This window comes from Oryzias latipes, chromosome 7 (assembly GCF_053564925.1).
Source record: "Oryzias latipes strain Hd-rR chromosome 7, Olatipes_Hd-rR_3.1".
In the NCBI taxonomy this organism is placed as follows: Eukaryota; Metazoa; Chordata; class Actinopteri; order Beloniformes; family Adrianichthyidae; genus Oryzias; species Oryzias latipes.
In genome coordinates, this window is record NC_136243.1 from 29,015,131 (window position 1) to 29,037,125 (window position 21,995).

The 21,995-nt window shown below is 37.5% G+C and overlaps 1 protein-coding gene across 37 annotated transcripts in view; it reads left to right on the plus strand.

Moving 5' to 3' along the window:
* The window catches only part of cacna1db (calcium channel, voltage-dependent, L type, alpha 1D subunit, b), an 84,382-nt gene that overhangs the window by 43,577 nt on the left and 18,810 nt on the right, over window positions 1-21,995 (plus strand). For 5 of the 37 annotated variants that reach the window (XM_023956439.2, XM_023956440.2, XM_023956443.2 and 2 more), the window contains 33 exons: window positions 1,629-1,703; window positions 3,001-3,088; window positions 3,228-3,254; window positions 3,617-3,777; window positions 3,866-4,091; window positions 4,856-5,063; window positions 5,245-5,365; window positions 5,518-5,632; window positions 5,746-5,803; window positions 5,908-5,968; window positions 6,605-6,755; window positions 6,885-7,014; window positions 8,653-8,712; window positions 8,801-8,860; window positions 10,664-10,770; window positions 11,167-11,254; window positions 11,387-11,494; window positions 11,604-11,656; window positions 11,736-11,882; window positions 11,993-12,194; window positions 12,332-12,490; window positions 12,570-12,680; window positions 12,923-13,000; window positions 13,717-13,800; window positions 17,547-17,588; window positions 18,247-18,375; window positions 18,763-18,828; window positions 19,887-19,978; window positions 20,106-20,265; window positions 20,376-20,503; window positions 20,753-20,849; window positions 20,951-21,053; window positions 21,399-21,500. In XM_023956439.2, coding sequence (XP_023812207.1) covers window positions 1,629-1,703; window positions 3,001-3,088; window positions 3,228-3,254; window positions 3,617-3,777; window positions 3,866-4,091; window positions 4,856-5,063; window positions 5,245-5,365; window positions 5,518-5,632; window positions 5,746-5,803; window positions 5,908-5,968; window positions 6,605-6,755; window positions 6,885-7,014; window positions 8,653-8,712; window positions 8,801-8,860; window positions 10,664-10,770; window positions 11,167-11,254; window positions 11,387-11,494; window positions 11,604-11,656; window positions 11,736-11,882; window positions 11,993-12,194; window positions 12,332-12,490; window positions 12,570-12,680; window positions 12,923-13,000; window positions 13,717-13,800; window positions 17,547-17,588; window positions 18,247-18,375; window positions 18,763-18,828; window positions 19,887-19,978; window positions 20,106-20,265; window positions 20,376-20,503; window positions 20,753-20,849; window positions 20,951-21,053; window positions 21,399-21,500 — 3,597 coding nt within the window. The remainder of the gene's footprint in view (window positions 1-1,628; window positions 1,704-3,000; window positions 3,089-3,227; window positions 3,255-3,616; window positions 3,778-3,865; window positions 4,092-4,855; window positions 5,064-5,244; window positions 5,366-5,517; window positions 5,633-5,745; window positions 5,804-5,907; window positions 5,969-6,604; window positions 6,756-6,884; window positions 7,015-8,652; window positions 8,713-8,800; window positions 8,861-10,663; window positions 10,771-11,166; window positions 11,255-11,386; window positions 11,495-11,603; window positions 11,657-11,735; window positions 11,883-11,992; window positions 12,195-12,331; window positions 12,491-12,569; window positions 12,681-12,922; window positions 13,001-13,716; window positions 13,801-17,546; window positions 17,589-18,246; window positions 18,376-18,762; window positions 18,829-19,886; window positions 19,979-20,105; window positions 20,266-20,375; window positions 20,504-20,752; window positions 20,850-20,950; window positions 21,054-21,398; window positions 21,501-21,995) is intronic. The other 32 variants (XM_023956453.2, XM_078949540.1, XM_078949544.1 and 29 more) reach the window with 30 other exon arrangements.

A 21,995-nucleotide genomic window follows, 5' to 3' on the forward strand; every position in this document is an offset into this window, starting at 1 on the left:
ATAAACAATAGTAGAACCACGAAAGAACCTTTGTTCAGTGTTTACTCATTCACTCGCAGGCGTTACAGAGCTGCTGTTGTGCTTTGGGATGGTTTGGGTCAGTCGAAACTGATTTTTTTTTTTTTCATTCATTCATCTTCTAAATCCGTTATGTCCCTTTCTGTGTCACGGGGCTGCTGGAGCCTATCCCAGCCACTTGTGGGCAAAGGCAGGGGAGATCCTGGACAGGTTGCCAGTCTGTCGCAGGATCACAAATCACACACCCATGCACACTCACATTCACACCTAGAGACAATTTAGAGTAACCAATTAACCTATGTTTTTGGACGGTGGGAGGAAGCGGGATGAAATCGTTCTGTTTTCACTTGCACTAAATGTCTGGAGCATGGTTTATCAGCCATAACATTCAGCTAAGAAGTTTTGGAATCCTTGGTATCGTGTTGTATTTTGGGCTTCATGGAAGACATTTGACTATAGCTGCCTTTACAGAGATGTAATACCTTCAGCTTTTGAGTAGAACTCATAGCACAGACTGTGATGATTCCCAGCACCCTGAGCTGTGCTTGTCAGAATGAGTTTTACTGCTTAAAAAAGCTAGGCTTTTGTCAAAAAAATGTCTCTATTTGTGAATGAAAAATGTAGAATCCAACAATCGATTGAAAATGAGACAACAGTGCAGATCCTGTAAAGAATAAGTTTGTGACTTGTGAATCATAGCAATGAAGGATTTTTGCCCAATTCCTTCATACTACTGAATAGCACTTGTTGGATACACTTCTTTGTGAGCTGGTTGGTGACACTGACGCGGCGCACTTTGAAACAGGGAGACATCCATCCCATCATTAAAAGCTCCTCGGAGTTTTAAGTGTTGCGCTGTGACATAACGAGTTTGGATGTTCCAGGACATCAGATGAAGCTGTCAGTCATGTAAAAGTTGTCTGTTGAGTAATAACTCACAGTGTAGTCAGTTCATATGCATCTGTGAGTGGTTTTGTTCTCCAGCAGCTGCCTTGCTTTGACCACTTCTGTTGTTGTTACAGGTGACGACGCTCTAACTTTGTTTCCTTGAATCTGCAGTGTCTGTGTGTTCATCTAGACTCCTGCTAAAATTAGATCTCCCCCTCTTTTTCTTCTCTTTTTCCACCTTTCTTGTCTCTAACAACCGTTTTCTTTTCTGAATCAGTTTTTTCTTGTTTACCGCTAATCATTTCCAGTGTTGTATTGTATGCTTTCTGTGTCCAGAACCTTTTGAATTATTAGTAATAAACGTGAAATTGTTACCAAAAAGTAAACAAACTTTAATACACTTTATTGTCATATTGGCATTAAGATTTATCATTGCTATTGCTTTGACACATGTTGTACCTTAATTGTTTGAAGTGGATGTACAGTACATTCGTCTTTTCATGAGTGGTTTTCCTGACGTCTGTCTGGCTTTTGCCAGCAACACATAACATTATTATTATTTTAATCATACTTTATGAGTCTGCCATAAAAACTTTTAATCTTTCATGTTCTGTACTTTAGTTCTGGTGACAGTAGTTCTGTGTTTTAGTTTGTTCCTCTGTGTACTGACTCGCTGCTGCCTCTGCTGTCTGCTTTGTGAACTGCATGTTGATAACACCAAGGGGTCACGCTGGCTGACCTCACAGAGAAGAAGAAGGGAAAGTTTGGCTGGTTCACTCAGTCCACAGAGACACAGGGTAAATGTGTTTGTGTATGGGCATTTTCATCGCGTCATTTCATCTTTGTCCTGGAGGGTCCTCGCCATTGACAGGCTATGCTGACTGTTTGCTCTTGGTGGTTGCATGGTCTTTGTGTCATCATCACCATTCTTATCATGACCACATTTATGTCACAACTACACTCACTGCAATATGATTTTAACTTGTGAAAAAGTTAGCTAAGTAACCAACAATTAAGACCAAAACGAGGGAAAATGTGGGAGTAAAGTAAATTCTAAAAAGAAAACTTAATGTTTGACACTAAAGGACAGGGGTTGGAAAGTCTTTGCAAGTACAGCAACTAAGCAGGACTCAATCTGAAAGAAACCATAAAGTGTTTTTTTTTCTGTTTCTTTGCTTCTGTGAAATGTCTTTGACACAATTGAGCATTTTAAGGGAAAATGTCTGCTTTATTTTGACATGCCTTTTAAAACACTAAGAAGAGGGAGTGTAAAAAAGCCGAACATCCATGGGTTTGTGTTTTCATCCTTCATTGTGATCTCTTCTATTTTTCATTTTTTACCTACTTTGTGTCATCAGACATGATCCTTCCTCCATGCATGAAATGTACTTCATCTTTTCTAAATGTTATATTTTCATGACGTAAACAAAGCTCATTGTGCACAGAGTAGAATAAAGAGGTTAAAGTCAGACACTCATTTAGAAAGTACAACATTTCTATTGGGGGCTTTGTGTTCTTTTAGGATGAAATGGATTTGACTCAAGTTCAGCAACTCACTTCTAATTCATTTTTTGATTTCCTCATGAATTTGGTCGCACACCCCGTACTTTTAACTTTTAAAGGTTTACAAATTGGTGGACTGTCTGTATCTAAACCGGGGGTGTCAGGCTCCAGGCCTTGAGGGCCGGCATCCTGCTGGGTTTCCTGAAACCCTACCTTATTGTATGCTGATTAGCCCTCTTGGGTCAGGTGTGTGCTGCCAATAGGAAGCTACAATGACACTAGCCCTCAAAGTCTTGAGTTTGGTCTAAACTGTTGTACTGTTAACAAATGTTTTTTTTTTAAATAAAGTAAAAATTAAAGCTCTAGTCAAGTTTATCAAAGTAATTTGTTTCGTTTCTTATTTTACTTTTTTAGTTTCTTGGGCTTTGACTTGAAAACTGAATTTTGATGACATTTTTTGTAAAAACCCTTTTAAAAATATGTCAAATAAAGCAAATAATAGGTCAAAATGAGTGCAAATGGGGTTTTGGAAAGTAACAAAAACATCCTGCTATCTTTTCCTCATTTCCTGACTGTGTTTGGACATTGCAGCGAGCGTGCCAACGAGTGAGACGGAATCTGTGAACACCGATAACCACAATGCAGAGGAGGACAAATCGCTGTGCTGTGGACCACTGTGGTGGGTGTGAAACATTACACACAACACTTTGTTTACTTTGTTTTTCAATAAAGCTTTTAATGCACACGACAGATGGTTAAAATGCGTTTTAGGTAGAGAGATATCTGTTCTGATGTCGTCTGTGTTTCATCCCCAACAGTCAGAAAATTACTAAGTCAAAGTGCAGGTTAGTAATGTGTCGTGACATCCTGTGCTTGACATGCTCTCTCCATTTCTTCAGTCCGCTCATGCTGCATGAGAGACTTTTGTCCCTTTAATGACTGATTCAGGTCCCTAACCTTCTCATCTGTTTGTTTTTTTCCTGATGACACCTGTGTGTTTTTAACCACTTGCTTTTTTTTAATCTCGTCAGTACCTAAAATCAACCCTTGACTCCTAAACAGTTTTTTCTTCTGTGGGGATTGGATGCGATGCTGCTCATTAATCTCATTTCACCAATGTTTTTACTGCATGCAAAGCAATGAAATGCAGTCAACAAATACACAAGTAGTTACAACAATATAAGCAAACTTATTTTGTGTTCATCAGTCGTCAGTGGCGACGCTGGAACCGTCTGTGTCGCAGGAAGTGCCGTGCAGCTGTCAAATCTGTGACGTTTTACTGGCTCGTCATCATCTTGGTCTTCCTCAACACTCTCACCATCGCCTCTGAGCACTACAACCAACCGGACTGGCTGACGGAAGTCCAAGGTATCGGTTTCACCCTTTCATTTCCCATGCTTTGTTCTATCTTCTGCTTGTGAAAAGCGACGGTTTACATAAAGATTTTAATCTGCAGATGTTGCCAACAAAGTTCTCCTGGCTTTGTTCACCTTGGAGATGCTGGTGAAGATGTACAGTTTGGGACTGCAGGCCTACTTTGTGTCCCTTTTTAACCGCTTTGACTGCTTTGTGGTGTGTGGAGGCATCGTGGAAACCATCCTGGTGGAGCTGGCCATCATGTCTCCTCTGGGGATCTCGGTTTTCCGCTGCGTGCGTCTCCTCAGAATCTTCAAAGTTACACGGTAAGCAATTATGTTGAGTTTTGACGCTAAATATGAAGCATCCTGCACAAATAAAGGCAAAGATTTAAAAACTGCAGGAATGCCAACACTGGAAACTATTATTTCCCAGCTCAAAATATAACTTTTTTTTTTCTTTAAATAAATGTTTCACTTCATATTTTATGTGTAGTTATATGTGAAATATAATTACATATACCTAAATATAGGTCAAATTCCTTTCTTTGCATAAGCAAAAATATCTGCCATTGAGTTAAAAAAAAATGGTCCCACTTTTTATTTAAAGAAACAATTCTAGTCACAAAAACATGTTTTCTCGAAATAAGATTGTGTTGCTATTAAGAAACTTTTAATATCAATTTTCTTTTCTTACAAGACATATATGACTTTTTTCCTGAAATAATAGTCTTTTTTCCTTCATTAAAATTCAGTTTTTGCAGTGTAAGTTAATTATAATTTGTGAAAAACTCTTGACTCTTGTTCATGAAGAGTGAGAAGCTGCAAATTCTTCTATGAATAAAGTTTCATGGCAGCGATCTAGCAATGCTATCTTTTTCTTTTTAGATATAAGCCTAAAATCTTTTCTTTGACTATTTGAAGCCTTTGCTGCTTCTCCTCATTTTCCCTTCATGTTGGTGCTACCATGTCTTAGCAACACATTTTTACCAAAATCAAAGAGCAAAATCTTCAGATATGAGCTTTATTTATCCTTTCTTAGTCTTTTTTTTATTTTAACACAACTTGTATCTAATTTTTCTCCCCTCCAGGCACTGGGCGTCTCTCAGTAACCTGGTTGCTTCACTGCTCAACTCCATGAAGTCCATCGCCTCTTTGTTGCTGCTGCTCTTCCTCTTCATTATTATTTTTTCCTTGCTCGGCATGCAACTCTTTGGAGGCAAGTTCAACTTTGATGAGACGGTGACCAAACGGAGCACATTTGATAATTTCCCACAAGCCCTGCTCACCGTGTTCCAGGTGAGTTTGTGTTTTTGTTTAAAATCACAACTGAAAAACATCCTGCCATGTTGTGGGTTTGCTATGCTACAGTTTGCAGGAATTAATAACTAATTTGACACTTTAGTAATCGTAAAAATATCACTAATAGATTAATTTTATAGGATTTTAAGCTCTGCTTTCTTTCTTTTGTGTTCATCAGATTTTGACTGGAGAAGACTGGAACACAGTGATGTATGATGGCATCATGGCATACGGGGGACCAGCCTCCTCTGGAATGGTGGTCTGCATTTACTTCATCATTCTCTTCATCTGTGGAAACTGTATCCTTCTTGCCCTAAACATCTGCCTATTCAAAACAAACAAACAAACATCTTCCTTTGGAATGATCCATTTCAGTTGAACTGGTTCACTGTTATTTTAGGCATAGTGGGCCTTTTTATCTGGAAGGTTTTTATTTAACTGATGTGACCAGACATCTTGCTAAATGTCTTTTTGGCTATCGCTGTTGATAACCTGGCCGACGCAGAGAGCCTCAACACGGCACAAAGGGAGGAAGAAGAGGCCAAGAAGAGGAGGAATAGTACCAAGTAAAACTTATTAGGCTAATATTTTGTATTTCAATTCAATAGCTATGCATAACTCATATTTTTAATGATTCAATTTGATTTTTTTCTTCTTCACTTTTATCTGCTTTCAAAAGGGAAGAAAGTTCAGACAGGAAAAGGGTTGAGATAACTGAAGCAGCTCATGAGTCAAAGGTAAATCAAGATTCCTGATCAGTTTTTGGACATGAGAGCAGTTTTCATCCATAAGTCATAAATAAAAATGCATTTTGAGTGTTCATCCTCTTCTCACTGTTCAGCTTCCAACAGAGACCTTGCTAGAGGCAGACAAAGAGCCGTATGCTGCTGCTGAATCTCCAGGTAAGAAAACATTTTCAACAGATTAAGTCCAAAGCAGACTTTTAACAAGAGGTAACTCATTTCTGTCTTTTGTGTTTCTTGAATGTTTTTTAAACTATTTTTATCTGGTTGTATCATAGTTTTCTTTGTTGTCATCCTTGTGAACCACTGGTCTGCATGGGCGCTGGTAAAATGCCTTATTAACAAATAAACTTTGATTGATTGATATTCTACAGAGAATGTTTTGCTTAAAAAAATACTGTAACTACACAAAGGTGGCATTCAAAAAGTGCAATTTCTAGAAAGTATCTCAAGAAAAAACTAAATGAAAAACAAAGTACGTGTTATGCGTCTTCTAATAATTCTGCATCTTTACAACTTGACTGAGCCATCCACTTTTTACTTATAAATTAAAAGCCAGCTGATAAAATACAGCTGGCAACTCTCATGCATTATAAAAAATTCAGCAGACACAGCATAAAAGGCCGAAAGAAAAAACGGCTGAACAACGAGGACACATCAAATCCAAACTTTGAGTGGAATAGCCATTAGATGGCATCATCAAATCCAATTTTCTCTTTCTGGAAAGAAATTTCTTCTGTCAAAACACCAATTGGCTTTTGTTTATTTATTTTGTTGACCAAAAATGTTTTCCAGGAGATGATGTCGATGATGAGGACAATAACGACATTCTCCCAGAGGTCCCAACAGGACCCCGCCCTCAACGGCTCTCTGAACTCACCATCAAAGAGAAGACTCCGCCCATCCCTCAAGGCAGCGCCTTCTTCATCTTCAGCAGCACCAACCCGTGGGTCTCACCTGTGTGGTCGTATTAATTAGTCCCTGTTGATGTTAGACTGTAGCTGAAAACTTAAGACTCAACATCTAAAAATTGATTTTATATTGTTTTATTTTTACTCTTGTATTTGTTTTACAGCTTTCGAGTACTCTGCCACAAACTGATCAACCATCAGATCTTCACCAACCTCATCCTGGTCTTCATCATGCTCAGCTCAGTTTCTCTGGCTGCTGAAGATCCCATCCGCAACTTCTCTGCTCGCAACATTGTAGGTAGAAAAAATGAGCTGAAGAAAAGTTGCTTTAAATTAATGCACCTCGTGGGGGAAATTGATGTCTTTTCCATCAAAGACATCCTCACGAGTCAAGGGAGGAAAAGTGCTTCTCATGACGAGCTGTATTTGTCTGCTTCTCTCTCTGGTTGTTGAGGTTTAACATCCTGTTCAATTTATCAACCCTCTAAACAATTCAGCAGAGCTGAAGTGTAAAGGCTTTGTCATGCTTTGCCACGTAACTGTGAAAGCGCTGAAGGATAACACGCAAAATAAAAAGATAAAACAAAGTGGATGATTACTTTTCCTACAAAGTAAAAGAAGCTGCATTAGGTAATTTTAAGACAAAGACAAATAACCCCGGACCCTGTAGTCCAGTAAAGTGGACTTTTGGGTTTTGCAGTTAGAAAATGAAACTTTCAGGGAAATAAATGATGTCCTGCAGCGAGTCTAGTCACAACAGACTCCACTGTCTGAGTAGCTTTGTGCAGCTAAAGGTTGTACAAAACTTAAGGAACATCAGGGACACGGCCAACCCATGAGGCTTTAATATGAAATTTGATAAACCTAAAAGTTCAAAGACCCACGCCGATCCTCTTGTGTGTTCCCAGTGGTCTTTTAATTATGAAAATACCAATATTAGCAAAAATGTAAAAACTTTATTTGAAAACGTTACTTTATATAAAAACGTTATTTCTGGTGAACGGCAGAAGATTATCAGAAATTGGCCTCTGAGATTAGAAGTTTTTTCAGGCCGATTCCAATAACCGATATTTCCCCTGCGGCTGTGGCCAATAGCCGATATTTTTTACAATTTAAGTGTCTGGAATAACACAATGTTTACATTACCTTTATGTTTCTTTATTAGAAACACACACCTCTTCTTTTGCTATTCAATCACATTGTACTTGACCTTTTTAACATACAGCGAGGGTTCGCATAGGAACAAGTATCACTTTAAAATTTTGAAAACATATCTGAAAAGATTTTGACCATTTATTGAATTTGGACATAACTGTAAAACCAAAGCTTCTCATTGCCAGAAACATGTATACCAATCAAAAATAAAATTTACCTGGAAACAGTCAATTCTGGCTATGACTGTAAACATAAGCTTCCCATCGTCAGAACAATATCAGTAGATCTTTTAATATCGGATCGATACTGATAAACTGAGATTAGGCAAATATCGGCTGATACGAAACTGCCACCGATATATCTGAAATGTGGCCGAGACCGTTGGCGCTGGGCAATACCGCCCCCCTACCCCTTCCCCAAATTGAGAACTCAGAGCAAGGGAACTGGTTCCCGCCGAGCGCATTTTCTATGTCACAAATAAGCTTTTTTTTTTTAAACAGCATTTTTTTCGTATTTACATTGATTTAAATAAAGAAATACTCAGGAAATTTTGAGCTGAAGTTTTCTTTATAAAAGTCCTCCATCACCAGAAAAATGCCACAAGAACATGATAAAATCACACTTTTATCGGAGTGGGTTTTTACAGACGGATACATTTATTACATATTGCCTGGTGCAGCTTTGCTATAAATAAAAATCTCTTTTAGCTGTACGGTTTTGATCATTCACTGTGCTGTTATCCTGGAATGACTTAAACTTGTGCATTGCTTTTTGCAGATACTTGGTTATTTTGACTATGCTTTCACCGCAATCTTTACAGTTGAGATCCTGTTGAAGGTAAATGTCTTGTGTGTGCTGTGTTGTGCTGTGTTGGGTAGAGCTTCAGTAACCCTTCGCGCTTATGTCACTCTGATTGCCTCCTCAGATCCTAGGCTATGCAGACTATGTCTTCACTAGTATGTTTACATTTGAGATCCTTATTAAGGTAAACAATGGCGACTGCTGCTTTGTCTCGGCAACCAACCACCACCTCCGAGCTTGCTGCACACATCCTCTTTTTCCTCCGTTTTTTTGCACTATGGTCATGACGGCCGTCTGCTCGTGTTGTTCTCATGGAGCCAAGCTTTCCACATCAGGGCCATACGTTTTTTTGTCCGACTTTTTTGTAACAGATTTTGTCCAAGTCACTTTCTCATCGAGGTCCATTCTCTGTCTTTACGATCAATGCGAAGCTACTTAATGTTTACAAGCAAACATCATTTAAAACTGCTTAAAAATGGCTTTCCCCCTTAGGTTTGACATCATATCAATGGCATTTTATAAATATTTAGGTTTTTAATGTAATATATTCGGACACCACAGTAGATTTAAGGCGTTTCTTTTTTCCTTTTTACATCTTTACGTTATTCGAGCATTTTAACTTCAGCGCCAGATTGTCTACAATTTAAAAAAAAACGGTCATGTGAAATAGAACGTACAGAACCTTTTATTTTTTAACATTTTTATTAACCTAAACATGACCTCAGATGAACACAAGAAATGACACTGTCAGCTAAAATAAATCCTGAATGCAGAAAGCCAACTGTGCGGTGCTTGTTCCAAAAAAAGAGGGGATTTCTCCCTTTTTTCAGTTGCAATAAAGGTGGATATTTTTTGAATGGAAGCATGGATTTTTGCTGTTTGAAGTACTACTTCTAGCACAAATCAAAGCCAGCCAATCTGTGCAAACGTCCCAACTGACAGGAGTTGTGATGAAGTGTTTTATTAATTTTTGGTGACATCAGCTAATGCAGCAGAGCAAATTGACCTATTAACCTAATGCAGAACCGCTGGAAAGAAAATAAAGTATTGCTAAACTGAATTCTTTAAAAATAACAAAAAGTAGTATCAACACACAGTAAACGACTAAATTATTGCTACAAATGGCGGCTCTTTATTCCCTTTTAAGTTGTTCTTTTGAGCGTTTTCGTCTTTTTTCATTCCTAAAAAAAGAACCTGTTGTTAACTGAGGTTTTATTTTTTTTATTTCAAGACGATGAAAATCCCAAACGACTGCAATTGTAACCAAAAACCAAATCTTTAGAATTGAAAGGTTTAGGAAACTGAACGTTCTTTCTCTTTCACATGACTTTATAAAAAGTCACTTTTAAGCTGTGTCCTTCCTTCTTGCCTGAACCTGATGATTCCTCCAAACTATCACACAAATCTGCTTTCAAGTCTGTTTAGTCTTGACTCTGTTGCTCCCTGCATGTTAGAACCAAGTCTGCCTTGTTGTGTCCACAATGTAAATTTGTTGTTTACAGAGAAAGTTGTGAATGAATATGTTTTTAAAAATGGAGCACAGTAGGACGGTCTGTGTTCCATCTGTTATTATTCTGCAAATGTGACATGCATACATTAAGGAAATATCTGTCTGTGCATGCATGTCGCTCTGTGCGTGACTGGCTCTGACTGCTTTTATTTTGAAATTGTTTGTGTTCAAATCCAGGATAAAACGATAGGATGTTTGTTGAACCATTTTTAGTATGATTTTTAAGCTATGTAACTTTAAATAATTTAATTTAATATGCAGGTTATTAGAAACTGCAGTTACATTTACATTAAAATGTACTGTTTGTAAAAATACATTGAAAGTTTTGAAAGGTGCCATTCTAATAAAAGATGCTTTAGATTTTACAGCTTGTTAGCACACCTTTCAGTATGAAAATGCTTTGTTTTTGTTACTGTGATTTGCTTTTCTCTGATTTATGTAATGTATGAATGTAACTGCGTTGTCCTTGTTGTCCAGATGACAGCGTTCGGAGCCTTTCTTCATAAGGGGGCCTTCTGCAGGAACTACTTCAACCTACTTGACTTGCTTGTTGTCGGTGTGTCTCTGGTGTCTTTTGGTATCCAGTAAGTGTGATTTTGAAGTTTCTGTCATAAAATCTAAAAAGTGGCTACATTTGTTAGCCTGAATTTAAAAAATAATTTGTAAATATTACACTTTGTGTTCCCAATATTTGTATTTTATTTCTTTTAATGACCACAGATCTAAAATACACATAACAAATAAATGCTTAGTCAATGTCTTATGGCTTTCTATTTCCTCAAAATCCTCCACTGAGCATCTGACTGTCAATGTTGGGCGAAAAAGGTTTTGGGGGAAACACTAAAACGTACTTAAATCTTAAAAGGAATCATTTTTTTTAAATGAAATCTTCACCTCTAAGAAAAAAGTGACTTCCCACGAAACCTGTAATGATCTTTTGATCACTAGGATTCACTCACATGTTTTATTGACCTGTGCAGATCCTCAGCAATCTCAGTGGTGAAGATTCTCCGTGTTTTGCGTGTTCTCCGTCCACTCAGGGCCATCAACAGAGCCAAGGGACTTAAGGTCAGAGTCCACACAATAAAAGCAACAAAGTGTGTCTGAAAGAGTCTTTGCTTTGGATACACTTAGTGAGTCTTTTTGCTCTGGTGCAGCCCTATAATTCCTGCTGACATTTTTAAACTGATTTTTCTACAGCATGTGGTGCAGTGTGTGTTTGTTGCCATCAGGACCATCGGTAACATCATGATTGTCACCACGCTGCTGCAGTTCATGTTTGCTTGTATTGGAGTGCAGCTCTTCAAGGTGTGTATGCAACAGAACTCCATGTGACACTGCATTGCAATTAATAAGGAGACACATTTAACGGAGGTTCTTATACTTTTCATTTTGTGCTCCTCTTGATTTAAAACAGGGAAAATTCTATCGATGCACAGATGATGCAAAGTCCAGCCCTGAGGAATGCAAGTGAGCATTTTCCAATGTCTGTTTCAATGCCTATTTCTGCCCTGATAAATTACTAAAGACGTTTGTTTATTATTTCCAGAGGAACGTACATTCTTTACAGCAATGGGGACACAGCACTACCCATGATTAAGGAGAGGATTTGGTACAACAGTGACTTCAATTTTGACAATGTTCTCATGGCCATGATGGCTCTTTTCACTGTCTCCACTTTTGAAGGATGGCCCACGTACGTGTTTGTTCCCAACACATTACTTATTCTTCTTTTTATTTTAGAATATTTTCAATGGATTGAAGCATTAAACTTGCTTATGGTCCCAACTTTCTTGTGTTTTGCAGACTTTTGTACAAGGCCATTGACTCTAACAGGGAAAACATGGGTCCCATCTATAACTACCGCATCGAGATCTCCATCTTCTTCATCATCTATATCATCATCATCGCCTTCTTCATGATGAACATCTTTGTCGGTTTCGTCATCGTCACCTTTCAGGAGCAGGGGGAGAAGGAATACAAGAACTGTGAGCTGGACAAGAACCAGGTTGGAAGGAATTCTAAATCTTTGGGTGTGAATCCGATCAGTTGAATATTTTCTTTTAGTTATTGTGGAAAAACGAGAATTCAGAGTTCAGTTATGACAGAACACATGGGTTTGTTTCCGTTCTCCACACGTTGCAGCGTCAGTGTGTGGAGTACGCGCTGAAAGCTCGGCCTCTGCGTCGCTACATTCCCAAAAACCCCTACCAGTACAAGTTCTGGTATGTGGTCAACTCCACTGGCTTTGAATACGTCATGTTTGTCCTGATCATCCTTAACACCTTGTGTCTGGCCATCCAGGTGAGTTCTCCTTGGAAACCACCTGATCTTCTGCTTATAAACAGGCGGTACAGTTTAAGGTGCTTGTTTCATCTTTCAGCACTATGGCCAGTCTCATCTGTTTAACTACGCCATGGATATCCTCAATATGGTCTTCACGGGGGTTTTCACAGTAGAGATGATCCTCAAACTCATCGCCTTTAAACCCAGAGTGAGTGGAACATCATCTGATTGAGTTTTTTTCACAAATGACTGCATTATTTTTAACATAAACAATATTAAGTTCTTTAAAACATCAATAGTCCCCTATATATGTTTAAAGATATTGCCTTCAAGCCCTTCCACCCTCCCGATCACATCCCTCTGTAACCTTTTTACCTCTGATCCTGTCCCTCATAAACATCCCTCCCTCCCCCGTCCTCCCACTCTGGATGTGAATGCCCCCATGTTCAGGGTTATGTCGGGGACGCCTGGAATGTCTTCGACGCTCTGGTGGTGATTGGCAGTGTAGTCGACATCATACTCAGCCAGGTAGACAGACGTTAGTATGTTTCCCTCTGTCAACCTCCTCCCACTCTCCCATCGCTGCTGCTGCTGCTCTCCTTTTCTCCTCCCTCAAGCTTTTCCTCCTCCTTTACCTTCTTATTCTCCTTTTTTTTAGTCTTCTTCTGCTGAGGAAGGCAGGATTTCTGTTGCAGCAAGAATTTGGCTGTTCTGTTTCTTGTTGGCAGTCCTCCAGTGGTTCAAGTGCAGTGGACTTGTGCATTTTAGTTTCATGCAGCTTATGGGGAGCAAAAACTTTACAGTGCATGGACTAAAACACAAACTCTTGGCGTTTTTTAAAGTAACACTTTATATTTTGAAATATAAAAAAAGTTTTTTGGTTTTGTTGCCTTTAGAAAGATTAGATAGATTTTGTTATCTTACATTTTTGAGTTTAGAAGCAACCAGAAAGGAAAATATAAATATTCATCATCATCCAATAATAATATTTATCATAAACTATAATGGTGTTCTTTAGTTTGAACAAATTTAGCATCTAAATATGTTAGAAGATAAGAAATTATAGAATTAAAACACCAAGAATGTTGACTTTCATGTGCTTTTATTTCAAAACTCAGTTTTTAATGTTTAACCCTTTTCTATTTTTCACATCTCTTTTCTTCACCTCTTCTTTCTCCATCCTGTTTTTGCTGTCTCTCTCTTTTTCTCTGTTTTCTCTGTGTCTTTGTTGCCTGTGCTTGCAGAACTATTTTGCTGATGCATGGAACACGTTTGATGCCTTAATTGTTGTGGGTAGCGTGGTTGACATTGCCATCACTGAGATCAATGTAAGTAATCATTTACCACAACATGTCTTGAAAAAAAATACCCAGAGTGCTTTGTTTTGGCAGCAACACATCTTAACTTTAAATTTAAGATTAAAGCCTTTCCAGTAATGACTTTAAAGCCCCACTCCGATGATCTTTTCATCTATTGTAAAAGCGTTCCTAGCTGTCTTTTAATTATGATTGAGCCGTTTAAGCTGAAAAAAGAAGTGTTGTTGTGTAGGACATAGTTTCTGAAGAGCGGTAGAAAATTCACTCGAAATTCACCTCTGAGTTGTAGTCGGAATTGTTATCGTGGCCCCACTTCCCATTATTCCCATGTTTACAAGCTCTCCTGCTAGCTTGCAGCACTTTACTCCCCCACTCTAATATTACTGGTACAACAAAAATGGCGAGCAATACACGAGCTATCCAGATGTAAAATTTTGAGCCAGATTCCAGCTCAGACGAGGAAAACAAAGACGTACATGATCTAGTCGTCTACAAGTGATGCATCAGAATGTAGTGGAGCAGGGAGCTTGTGGCTCGTCCATTGTATTTTTTTAAGGCACAAATAAGCTTTTTTTTAAAAAAACTTTTTTTTGTCTGCTCCTGATAAAACATTTGAACATAGAATTTCTCAGAAATCAAATTTTAAACATTTTTATGTATTTTTATTCATTAAACCAATTATTATAGGAGTAAAAAAAATCACAAAGACGTGTTAAGAAACAATAAAAACAGGATTTTCATTGGTGTGGATCATTAAGATCTATCTTAATGTAAAGCTTACAATTTTAAAAAACCAATTGGTTCTTCAGACTTGAATAGACTAAACTAAAAACACAGTAAAAACAATATATGAGGATAAAAGTACTTTTTTTTTTAAAGAAACATGTTTTAAAGATTTTCATAGGCTGATAATATTCCACTGTTCTGCATGTGTTGATCAATCACACTTGTAAACTCTTCATCTCTCAATCTTATGTGCTGCTGCTGCTGCAAGGCCTCTCTGTGTCCTGGAACGCTCACCTTAACACTTTTTCATGCTCTTGCAGGCTTTTCCACATCAATATGTTGGGTTTGTCCAAAATATTTTGAGTGAAATGGTGTGTACTGTAATTTTTTTTTATTCAAACAAAAGGCTGGATCTCAATTCCCTCCCTCAACTTTTTCCCCATTTCTCTCTGTGCCTCTAAATTAAAGACCTTAGGATGTGAAAACATAAAGATGGTATTCAGGAAATAATTTGGCATTTGGAATTGTCTTTTGTTTTCAGCTCTGAAGTGAATCAGTCTTCATGTAACATCTGGCATTTTTAGTTGTGACAATATGCATGATGTGATGTATTTGTCGTAACACAATATTATACATGCACATGAAAACACCTTAGGAAGCCAAACACTTCAGTCCATACCAGGGGTCTGAAACCTTTTACAGTAAAAGAGCCATTTGATTCAGTTTCTTACTGATGGTGAGAACCGCAACACCCCACTTCAACGTTTAAAAAAATACACATGTTTGTGCTCATTAAGCCATTGCATATGGATTTTTGGATTTGGAAATAGTTTATTTCAAGAAATCAAAATCAAAAATAAAACGAAACAAGACAAACAACAGAAATATACATAAATACAGGAAAAATATCCAACTTAGGATAATTAATCATTGGAAAATACATATAAGTATGCATATGTCCACATTAGAGATGGGATTTATGGCTCTTTAGAGGAGCCAAATCTTTTGGATCAGTTCATTTTAAAGAGCCATTTAAAAGACTGGCTCATTTGGCTCTTTTTATATTTATTCACTTTAAAGAAACCAGTTTGAAGTTTATTCATTTTATCCGGAAAATAATCACAGGGAGGAATGATGAGCTGAGATCTGGATCCGAATATTTCAAATTCACATTTTCCACCAAGAATTTCTAAATGTCAATTATAGCTTTATTTGTCATGTGTGGACAAGATGTGAAAGTCTGATATGGAATCATTGTGAATATTACAGTTCCATATTCCTCTGAGTTGACAGAGATCATTATTTACCCGATGTATAAAGAGAATACTTTGAATTATGTTATTATTGCAACAGCTGAACCAGGGGTCTGCCACCTTTAATGCTTAAAGTACCATTTGGTCCAGTTTCCTACTGACAACATTAAGCTAGTGTCACAAAATCTCACTATACTGTTCATAAAAATTCACTTTATTTATGTTTTTTTGGCCATTAAGCTCTTTATTTGTAACATGTAGCTTTTAAATAGCAGTACCACATGCAACTTCCTTTCTAATTAAACAATTCTGTGTCAATAAACATCCTTCTGATGCAGCAGATGTATTTGCAGTTATATTTATAAAGCAGTTCTGTAATTGAAGAACCTTTTTCTGAACAGAACCTAGGTACTGCTGTGCAGGAGAAGATCTAATAATAAACAGTTCTGAAAAAAGATTTAATTATGATTTTACTTAGTCAACTGATGTGTGCATTTTGGAGGAATGAGTAACCACATAGGCTTTCTTAATGTAGTGTCATGTCAGGAGTGGTTTAAAAGAAGTTTATTTCACTATTATAAGATCACCCAAGTAAACTTAAATGAAGAAAATTAACGAACAAACCAATTACCTATACACAGTAAAAAACAAAACTACTTTAAAGCTCCATGCAAAAGCTTCTGATGAATAACTGTTGAAACACTTTAATGCAAGAACATTTTTAACAAAACACAAAAGGGGAAAACTCCAAAACTCATGACTACAACTCCAGAAAGACGACCTTGGGCGTGACATTGAACCCCACCTTGCCTCATGTGGTCATAGGTTGGCGCTACTGTTCGGCTACGGAGCCGCCATCAGTGTGTGAATGTGTGTGTGTATATGGCACTGTGACTCTAAAGCGCTTTGGGCCTTAGAGGAAAGTAGAAATGCGCCATAAGAGTAAACGCCATTTACCATTACGACTTAGTTTCCCCAGTTTGCATTTTAATCATCATGCTCAGTTTATCTAAATGTTAACAGTCTAAGTATAAATGACAAAACAAAAAGCTACAAGCTCATTATTTATTCATACTGTTATCATTTTTCTTTAAAGCCAAATAGCCACATTGGAGGGAGAATGAAACCTCAGGTTGCCGACCGCTAAGGGTTAAATCCATTTCATTTGACTGTTTTTTAGTTTTACGTTTTTTTGAATGTTTTTTAGAAAAAAAAGATGCCATATACATGATAGTATATGATAAGTCCCTAACTTTGGTTGTAAATTAAATGTTGTTTAATTCAAGGGGCGGAGCTGCGGGCTGGAACTGAGATTCACCTTTGGAGTAAAAGCTAAACCTATCAAAGACTGGAATTAATCACTTCTATTTATGAGTCAGGCAATAAGTAAGCATTTTATTAGGGGATGTACTCTAATTTTTGGCTCTGCATTATTTGATGCATTGGTCTAAAATGAGTGGATTTGTTTCTGCGCTGCATAAAGGAAAACATTTTCTGTAGCCACATTACATTTTATGACGTTTTGGTTTTTTCTGCTGACAAGTTCCAAGAAAACATTTGCAGGAGGAGCTTTAATAGGAGCTCTGACTCTTTTTTTCTTTTCTTTTTTTTTTTTTTACGATGCATCGATTTCGATGCATCTCTATTTCTTTCTTTGCCGTTAGATGCTGAAAATTTTGAGCTGAAGTCAATACTTGACCCAGCATTGACCTCTCAGTGGTTTAGCGATGTAATGCCGGCTTACATAACTTGGATTAACTTCAAGCTTTTGGTTTTAAGTCAACAGCCATTCCTGTTGTGAAGGTGATAGTGGAGCCAGGGGTAAGACCAAACCCCCATCTCTTTATTCAAGACCCCTCACCCGTTTTGTTATCATTCAAAAATCAAAGCATCTGCATCGTATTCTTGTGTCGCTGAGTTGAAAACATTGAGATTTTTTGTCAACCAGAACATCTGGTCTCACTTATTCTGGAAAAGTGAGTTTGTCTTTGAGCTCAATGTTTGCCAGAGTTTTGTTTTGAATCCAGGTTTGCTGCAGTTTAACCCAAGTTTTAAAAGGCTGACGTGTTTTTGTCCCGTCTGAGTGCATGGCATGACACAGGACGCAGGAAAATTGTCAGATTTTTTTCTTCTTTTCGTTCTTCATTTAAGATAAGCTTGGCTGAAGTTTTTCTGAGCATTGAATTCTCCCGTTTGTAGTGTTTGTGACATTTTCAGACCAATAACACTCCATCTCCGTGCTTGTATCAAGCATGAGAAATGAATCCCTGTCTTTTGCTCAGTTCAGCCTGTCTTCACCATCAGTTCAATGTATGTTGAGTCTGGGTTTAGCGCAGTTACTCTGCATGAACTGCACTCATTACTATTGTTTAAAGATGAAATAATTTTCTGTTGGATTAGGATTCATTTTACTACTTCAGTGGCTGACAGTTTTTTATTTTACTGGAAGCACTACATCTCTTCACTTCCTCCACCCTAGAACACAGAGGACAGCGCTCGCATCTCCATCACCTTCTTCCGCCTGTTCAGGGTGATGCGGCTGGTCAAACTGCTAAGCAGAGGGGAGGGAATCCGGACTTTGCTGTGGACTTTCATCAAATCCTTCCAGGTGAAGAAGTCAGAAATGTACCTGACAAATGTTTTTTTTTAAGTCTGTAAGACTGCTGGGGAAGACACAATTTCACGTTGAGAATGCACAAAACTCTGCATAGAACTTCAAAGACTTTAGAAACCTTAATAGCGTGGCCTTGTTTTTACAGTTCAAATGTTAAAAGGGTAGCTTGGCTGTCCAACAGCCTCCTCAAATGGAGACTTCTTTAAATTCAATAATATTTTAAAAAGTCGTTCATGCACAGAGATGATTTATTACTTTGGGTTTGTTTATGTCAAACATAACTAAAATAATCCTTTATATGAACACAAATGATCAGAATGAATCTTTTTCCTGTTGTCAGTTTGCATTTTAAATAAAGAGGTTCTATTTTGTTCCCTCCAGGCGCTTCCATATGTCGCCCTTTTGATTGCCATGCTGTTCTTCATCTATGCTGTGATTGGAATGCAGGTAATGCAAGAATGGAAGCTGTTAAAATGAAAGCTAATGACAATTCTAAGTGAGATTATTTCATTTTTACAACACTTGGTTTATCCAATCTAATGCTTTAGGTTGGTGAATTCCTTTTTTTTTTAATATTGTTTATTATTCATGTTGTTTTACAAGGAAATGTGCAACATTATCAAATCAAATCAAATCAAATCAAAACAAAACTTTATTTGTATAACACTATTTCAAAGTGCTTCACATAAAAAAACAATTGAATTATAAAACAAAAAACAAGACATTGCACAAAAATATGAATATAACCTGTACAAACAACACACACACACACACATGCACATACACATACAAACCCCATGAAAAGCATACAACAAATCACTAAAATGATGCAAACCTGGCTTTGTATTGAATATTTTTAATTTTTGGAATAAAATTCATGTTGGAGACAAAAAAATGCCCAGATTTCTAACACACCCAGAGTTTGATTTCTAGTTCAAATAAAACAATATCTCTTGTCTTCAGAACCGATCACTAAATCCTGTGTTTTAGTGATCGCTCAACCCTTCTTTGGGCTTAAACAATTGGAACAGAATGAAGACATGTTTTCTTATGTAATCTGTGCCATTTACATGAGCACAAAGGTGACATTAATAATAGAAACAACAAATCTTTCAAAACTGTGTATTTCTATATTTCTGTCCCCTCCCTAACCCCTCCTGGTCTCCAGCTTTGTGTGTATGTCCTAGTTCATTTCTTTGCTTGAATTGATCTAATATTCTATCTGTAAACATTTTTCTAATGTGACTGTTTGTAGTTTCGTTCAATGTAGTGTCCAGTGAGTTCCATAGATTTACCACATAAGCTGATATGTGTGTCTGTCTTGAAGTTGTGTGTGCAAACAGACATCTTCTGAAAAAAAAAGAAAAACCTCAATGAATAATGTTTGGTAGAGTTTTCAACTTTGCTTTTAAAATAAAGTTTTCAAAATCAGCTAAACATCAATTCTGAATTGTGAATGCTGTTAATGCTTTAGATGTGGTTTTTTTTTTTTTTGGTGCTTTTAGGTGTTTGGAAAAATTGCAATGGTGGACGGGACCCAAATTAACCGCAACAACAATTTTCAAACTTTTCCTCAGGCTGTCCTGATGCTCTTCAGGTTTGAGTGTTTTTTTAACTTGAGCTGTTTGCATCAGGATATTATAAAAGTCATCACATACTGTAAATGGAAAAAAAAAAAAAAGGTTTTCTTTAGAGGATTAAGGATGGTTTCCGTTCGTTTTCAGGTGTGCAACTGGAGAGGCATGGCAGGAGATCATGCTGGCTTGTCTGCCAGGCAAGCTGTGCGACTCAGAGTCGGACTATAATCCCGGAGAGGAGAGAACCTGTGGCAGCGGCTTTGCAATCATCTATTTCATCAGCTTCTACATGCTTTGTGCTTTCTTGGTACTTCTTAGACAGATCTCTGCGTTTAGGGACATCAGTGTTTAATCACAGAATTCAACTTGAAACACCTTTAAACCCAACAATAAAACGTTGACATGTTCTTGTTTCAGATTATCAACCTTTTTGTAGCCGTCATCATGGACAACTTTGATTATCTGACTCGTGATTGGTCCATTCTGGGGCCACACCACCTGGATGAGTTCAAAAGAATCTGGTCGGAATATGATCCGGAAGCCAAGTGCGTACATGAAGCCGATTTTTCATGTCATTCTTTGATTGTTTTTGTGCTTTTCTGTACATTAACGTAAATATATGTTTTACAAATGGGATTATAAAGACATAATTGTGTTAACGACCTTCTAAAGGAAGGAAACATTATTAATTATGCAAACATTTACCTTCTATTGAATATTTGTGTGTTTGTTCTAATATGAACTGCTCATGGGATAATAATGTGTTTTTTTATATGAATGTATCTTGATGCTAGGGGCAGGATAAAGCATCTTGATGTGGTAACTCTGCTGCGGAGAATTCAGCCTCCTCTGGGCTTTGGGAAGCTCTGCCCTCACAGAGTGGCCTGTAAGGTGGGTTTCCACACAGATGCGCTCCACAGACTGTAAATCCCCGTCTTGTAAATGATCATTTTATGCCTCCAGGTTGCTCTAAAGTTTCATTTGTCTTGCAGCGGCTGGTTGCTATGAACATGCCCCTCAACAGTGACGGGACGGTCATGTTTAATGCCACCTTGTTCGCTTTGGTCCGCACCGCTCTCAAGATCAAGACTGAGGGTGAGTGTGCAGCTCGCAGCAGTTTTTGAATAGTATTTAACCAAAGTGTTCAGACACTCTTCAGACTTCTCTTTTATGAAATAAGGCGTGTTTGGCAATCTTTAGTTTTTAGCAAGCTGGCAGGTTTTAGGCTGTTTTTCTCACATTGTCACATCATTCCTCTTCCCTCATTCTCTCTAATATCATATAATCCCCATCTAGTTGTAAACCAGATAGTGTACTCCTGACGGAAAAATTGAACATGAATGCTCTTTATTTCCTGTAACATTTGTGCTTTTTTGTTGCTGTGTGTGTCTTTGTTGCCTCTAACCGAAGTGTTGACGGTGTTTTTCTGCTGTATCTAAGGTAACTTGGATCAAGCAAACGAGGAGCTGCGGGTTGTCATTAAGAAGATCTGGAAGAGGACGAGTATGAAACTCCTGGATCAAGTGGTGCCTCCCGCTGGTGGTCAGTTGTCATTACACATGCAAGCACACAAAAAACATCAGCCAAGGAAGGCTTTTATCTCCTGGTTTCACTCAGCTCTGACTCGTTCCCACTGATGATCCACTTATCTGGTGCTCACAAATTAACTTTTTTATCTTGAAGACGTGTCTGACTGAGCATCAAACCTAGTCTTTTTGTCTATTTAAAAATCAAACTGGCTTATGTGACTTAATGGAAGAAACATTAACTTAAAGGGTGACATTTGATTAAAATAAAATGACTTAAGTCTTAGCTTTAAGTAAATATATTTTAATTATAGGTAATTATCATTTAAAATAAGCAGATAAAAGATTCCAACAGAACAAAACAAGTGTAAGTAAATATATTTACCAACATTTTTCTCTGTTAGCAAACTTTTTTTAGAAGTGGATGTTTTTTCTAAGAACAAATTCAGTCACAAATTATAAAAAAAAACAAAGCAATAATTAGGAATAAATGTAGATCTTGAACAAGTTT